At 29.6% G+C, this 6,376-nt stretch overlaps 1 protein-coding gene across 7 annotated transcripts in view; it reads left to right on the top strand.

Moving 5' to 3' along the window:
- LOC106469574 (ras-related protein Rab-21-like) overlaps window positions 1-4,405 on the top strand; it is a 30,797-nt gene extending 26,392 nt beyond the window's left edge. For all 7 annotated transcript variants that reach the window (XM_013930076.2, XM_022398132.1, XM_022398134.1 and 4 more), the window contains exon 7: window positions 964-4,405. In XM_013930076.2, coding sequence (XP_013785530.1) covers window positions 964-1,097 — 134 coding nt within the window. In that variant the 3' untranslated portion in view covers window positions 1,098-4,405. The remainder of the gene's footprint in view (window positions 1-963) is intronic.
- Window positions 4,406-6,376: the final 1,971 nt, after the last annotated feature.

A 6,376-nucleotide genomic window follows, 5' to 3' on the forward strand; every position in this document is an offset into this window, starting at 1 on the left:
TGTGGTGGTATCTGGTGTGAACAGTGATTAAAATGATGTTGTGGTGGTATCTGGTGTGAACAGTGATTAAAATGATGTTGTGGTGGTATCTGGTGTGAACAGTGATTAAAATGATGTTGTGGTGGTATCTGGTGTGAACAGTGATTAGAATGATGTTGTGGTATCTGGTGTGAACAGTGATCAAAACATCAGTGTTTGCTCTGCTTTTTACTCAGTTTTCCACTGCTTTACATAGTCAGCAGTTTGTCTTATTTCCTGTAGAAATTTTAATCCAGAACTTTAAGTTATTTAATCATGCGTAGTGAAGCATATTGATGTGTAATAGTGAAAAATATGTATTGCAATACATATCTAATTGTTTTGACAACAGAAAATGCTTGATATGCCAAATGGGGTAATTCTTTAATCACATATGACTTCAATATTTTATTTAGGGCACAATTAACTGTTTTTTAATGCTGTTGTTTATTTGTTGGTGTCAAAATGGAGAAATTATAAAAGCCTACAAAACATTTGTTTACATGAAATTTCAATACTAATCACATACATTCTGTGCTTTTAGCAGTGTACTTTAGTAGTGGTATATGCTAAAGAGGTAACTTTTTAAAGTGTGATTAACAGAATGTGAGCTAAATGAGTTACTATAACTTGCACTTTGAAATGCAAGTAACCTTCTTAGTTGGTGGGTAATAACTTATATACCAAACAATTTTGACAGTTGTAGTTCTTTTATTGTTCAGTTATTTTGTGTAATAAGATAATATCAATAGTCTGGCACTCAAACCTGTCATAATTTAATATATTCATTTAATTTTTGCTAAACCAAATTGCTGTTTTAGTGTACTATGAAAAAAATAACCTCAAAGAGAAATGTGTAAAAAATAAAGGATTGTTTGTGTATAAATGTATAAAAACACATCTCTCTGGATGTCTGTCCGTATATACACATACTTGTATTTATAGGGATGATAGAAGTTGCTGAAAGTATAGATGAACATCGAGCCAACAGCTTTGGTCATGGTAGTAATCCCAGAAGGAATGTTGTGATTATTGAAGATGAATCTCAGGAACAAAGGACAGGATGCTGTGGGGGATAAAAACAGAGAAAGTCTGAAATATTTCCTGAAGTGTCTGATAGGTTTTCCAATTTGTAATATATATATAAAGAAAATGTGGAAACGTTTTAAGCAGTTATCTTGCTGAGTTTGGTCACTGTTTATTAAGTAGAAATTATAGACTGCTAAGTATTGGGTATCTGTGAGACTTCAGATATTTTAAACATGAATTACACCCACACCTGTTAGGTCAAGTTAAATACTATGTTCGCAGTGACTTGTGTTTAAGTAATTCTAACAAACGGAATTTATTAACATTCATAAGTTAGGTTTAAGTTATATCTGAGTTACTTTATGAAACTAATTAGATTCAACATTACTGAATAAAACTAGAAGTTGAGTAATTATAATAACATTAATATTATGTACTATTGCTGAGTGATTTATATATGCAGAAACTTTAATTATCAGAAACAAAAACATGAGTGGATTTGTGGGAAAATGTCCTAGTTTCTTGTTTTATCTGTAAGTTTTTTTTTTGCCTCAAACAAGTCACATATTATTTTTGTTAATTTAGGAATATATGACTATGTAAAATGGTAGGTTCCTAAATGGGCTCTGAGAATTTATCTTGGAGTAGCCTTGACACATGTAAAAAATATTCTATTTACTACTTCCCTAATGCTGGATTATGCAATATATTTAGCAAGAATTTTCATTATTGCATTAAATAAGTCTACACAATGCTTGTTATGCTTAAGATTTTTCTTTCATAAATATTAAATTGCAATGAAAATAAGTAAGGTATCCAAGAGTGGCTATTATTCAAAATTTCTACAAAATCATTAAGTGGGAATCTTCAACCAAGGTGTTCAAGATCTAGAGGGGAGGCTTAAGCTAAAGAAAATGTAGGAACCCCTGTTCTAGAACATTTGTAGTATTTTTGATTATTTTTTGAAAGATTTTTGTATAAATACAAGAAACTTTCCAGGCTTCGAATAAAAGCCTTGTATTATTATTTTTAGCTTAACATAGTAATTGTTTTAAGTAATATTTATAGCTAAAAAAATTTTCAGTATTTCGACATTAAAGATGTTTTATTATCTTAAGCCAACTATTATTTCACAGTACCCTTTTTTTTTGCTACTGTTCTTAATGTTACAAAAATTAAATGGTTAGGAATGATTTAACATTTTTGTGGAAGCATTTATAAAACTTCACTTCAAAGTATTGAATGACTTTCTATATGTATATAGAAATTGTTAGACCACACATGCAAATGTTTGTTTGCTGTCAGTGTCACTTGACTCACCGTCACAGAGTTAGGAAGATAAATAGGGATTTTGTATTTATTATTTTGCTGAATATATACATTTGTGTTTATCTTGCTACAGTATATTTTAGTCACTCAATGATTCTTCTTTTTTTTCTACAGCCAAATAAAATTGTTTAATCATAGAAATATTCAGACATTGAATATCTGACAAATGTTTTATTACAGTATTTTGTAGCAGAAGCTTTCCACATGTGTTCTAAAAATAACCTCCTGTTCCCCATACTTAAGGACAACCAATTCAATCATGAAACTATGAATTTGCTCATATTCTTCAAACTTTAATAAAAGACGCAAGAATGCTTTGTGTTTATGAGGTTAAAAATGTACAGAAGTCTGTAAACATAATGAATTATACACAGCAATAAGCCACCAAAATGGTATCACATACACCCACCAGAGGGAGTTATTCAACAGTGGTTAGCATTTACTGTGTAAGTACTTCATATATTGCATTCTGACAAATGCATGCAATTTGGAAAGAAATTCTTCATCGTTTAGCATATTTCTAAACAAGGGACAAAACTGTTCCAACTTTATCTTGTATTTCAGTTCCACTTTTTAAAAATCTGTTGAGTTTTTAATTTCACTTTTTAATTTTAAGTAATCAAATGTTTTTTTCCACCACATATCTGAAAATAGTTGACTGCAAGTTATTGCAGCAATTGTCAATCTAATTAGTCTGGTAATATTGCATATTGTTGCATTTACATTATGTGTATAATAACTAGAGTAATGATAGGAGTTTTAAGCCAAACATTATTGTAAACTATAACATAGCAGTAGTTACAACAGAATATTTGAATATTGTGAATCTGAAAGACTAACTTACATAAACTGTCTGTAATATATTACAATGTAATCATACACTCTTTGTTGTAGAAAATGTCACACAGTAGCAGAATCATCAACTAAAACAGGGTGATGTCTCAATTAGCCATCTAGTGCATAGACATATAAAGCTTCTAACCTGATTAAATCAAGTGTGTCAGTGAAATATTTAAGTTGGACCAATTTTTATAGGTTCATCATGAGATGGTGAGCAAGTCATTTTTTAATTTTGCCTTATTTTTATTGAAGTGAGTTGTGTGAAATGATTTATTAGATAATGTTTTCATACTGAGAATTCACAAAAAGATCCTCTGTTAGCTAGCATAAAACACTGTCATATAATCTGTTTGGTATATTCAAAGTGAATTATTTAGTTGATGTAATTTTCTCTTTTGTCATTGATTCTTTTTAGGATGTATAAAAATTGTATATGGTTAACTATTAAATTCTTTGAAAGGTACGTTGAGTAGGGACAGAGTTAACTCATTTTGTAAAGTATATTCCTTCATTTTTTCTTAGTTTATCGATACAATTGAGGAAGTATTAACAGAAGGAACCCTAATAACAGGTCTTTGTAAATAGCTTTTTCAACACTTGTTGTTTCTCTATCTTTTGTTCAGGTGTGTTGAGCATGTGAGTTTTGAATATTTTAAAATACATATAGACATCTTCAATGCACATTGTATATCAGCTTTTTATAGATTCTTTTAAATATACCTCATAATCTTTTTTGCTTGTAAAAACAATAAACTTAATAGAGTATCACATAGTTATCAAACCTGGATTTATCACCAGTTGCTGTAAATCAGGTTTGGGAACATTTGCAGACTAGATAGGTTTATCAGGTATTAAGTGGAGAGTTAATTCTGTGGTTCTAAAATTACTGATGAGGAAGACTATTCTTGTGTGTGTGTGTGTGTGTGTGTGTGTGTGTATATACATATATACACACACACACACGAGTTGAAATACCCATCAACTGATGGGAAATGTTTAAACTTAATTAAAACAATGTATGTTTAACAGCAATCATATACTTGAGAGTAATAACTTTAACATAAAGTTTATCTCAAATTTTTAACAAAGCGTCTTTAAAAACACCATTTGCAATTTGCTTTCCATCTACCAACAAATAAAGATTTTGAGGTGATCCACCCTTGAACACCCTACATCCCCAGTGACTATAAGAAAAGCATGGTTGTTTGAAAAACAGTCCCAAACTTTCATACTTTGACCTTGAATCCCTTTAGAATATTCAACATTGTCTAAAGTGTCAACCTGTTAAGATTGTTTGAGATTGACTCAATAGGCTAGGAGTAATTAACCAACAGGCTTTGCAAAATATAAATAAGGATAAGTTCAATTTTGTCCCCTTAGGACATTTCCCATAGTTCACAGTGTTTACATACAAATTTTGAATTGATATTGGCCCAATAGGCTCGGAGGAGTTAGGGTGCAAACAAATACACGTTTTGTCTTTATATGTATACATAGATATATATATATACACACTCACACACATACACAGTAAAGCCATTATTTTGTTGTTGAGGCATGTGATTGTGCTTGTAGACTTTAAAGAGCCTTATTTTGACTCTGGGCATTTTTTCTGGGTGTCTTCAGTTTGCAATCTATCACAGGATAAATTGTATTTTCAATCTATTTGTCATAAAAAAAATATTTATTTTGTTGAATGTTACGTACATGATCTGTTTATTAAATTATGAAAACAATAATGAATGTAGTGCAAATTTGTAAAATGTCTTGGGAAAGGTCAAATTTTAAGGGGTGCAATCACACCCAAGAGTAAGATATGTTCTCTCATATTCTTTGTAGTTTAGAAAGCTGTCCAAAAATTGGGCACTTCAGGATGGATGGCAAACCACGAAGTCAGATTAGAATTGTTATGATGTGGCTTGTACAATATTATTTTGTGTTTGTTTGTTTTTTTAATATGTGAATTACAATAAGATGGTTGCATTGTAAGTGCTCTTCTCATTCTTCATTGTACTGGAGAAACAAAAGCCAGAAGTTAATAAAGCAAGAAGGTCTTTTAATTTATTATACAGCTTTTGGGTATCATTTTGTAAAAAAAATAATATATATATGTTGTGAATGAAGTAGTTTTATAAATTTTCAAAGAGAAAACTCCAACATTTAAAAAAATGTTTAAAGAAGAGTTATAATGCAGTATTTGGTATTGTTTAAGCACTAGTTTCACCATTTGTTGCATTTAGAGATCAAAATGGTAATGAAAAAAAGTCTGTAAAACTACAAGAAGGATAAGGTAGGTGTCCAGTAGAAGGTAGTTAACAGATATTTTATCAGAATATTTATCATACTTTGATAAAATGAAAACAAAATTTAGTGCAATTTAGTTTTTACTATATGTATTTCATTTTATCATTGTGCAAAAGAATATTTATTAGTTGAAAAGCTATGCATGGAGACCTAGTTTTTCTAATGTTTTGGCTCCCAGACCATGCTACTAATTAGAAAGGTTTTGATAACATCAACCAACTTAGAAGAAATTAAAAGACAGATCTTGTTTTGATGTATGCTGTTGCTGAGGGGGAAAAATAAAACATTACACGAACACATAGTTTATATAGCAGTGTAAAAAAATGAATTACAAAGAGTAGGTTGTAAGTTTATTATCTTATTCTGTTAATTTAAGAAATGTACTTTACTATCAAATCTTTACTGACATAATGTTAGGAAACACTTTGTATGTTAAAACATATAGGATCAATATTATTTTGGTTCATAATTGTGTGTAATGCTGAACTTTTTTTTTCCTAGAGTTTCAACAATATTTGTAGAGAGAGAGATAGCTTTTAATTATTATATTTAAGATTGATCTGTTTGATGCCTTTAATTAAAACCTCATAAAAGTATTTGAACTTTTTCTTGAGTATGTTTTAAAAGACACAAATATAAATTAGATGAAACAACTTTTATAAACCATTTATTGGTTATGGGGTGTGTTAGCTGTAATATGTTGTAATATATTTCAATGTAAACTGTTTAACATTATCACTTTACAATTAATTAAAGTTAATTAAAAGCTGTGATGTATACAGAAAATACTAATTTTTCTGTGATATAATTGTTTATATAGCTGTGATGGTGAATTTGTTTTTTACTACCTAATTGT

Source organism: Limulus polyphemus, unplaced genomic scaffold, assembly GCF_000517525.1.
Source record: "Limulus polyphemus unplaced genomic scaffold, Limulus_polyphemus-2.1.2 Scaffold3552, whole genome shotgun sequence".
Taxonomy (NCBI): Eukaryota; Metazoa; Arthropoda; class Merostomata; order Xiphosura; family Limulidae; genus Limulus; species Limulus polyphemus.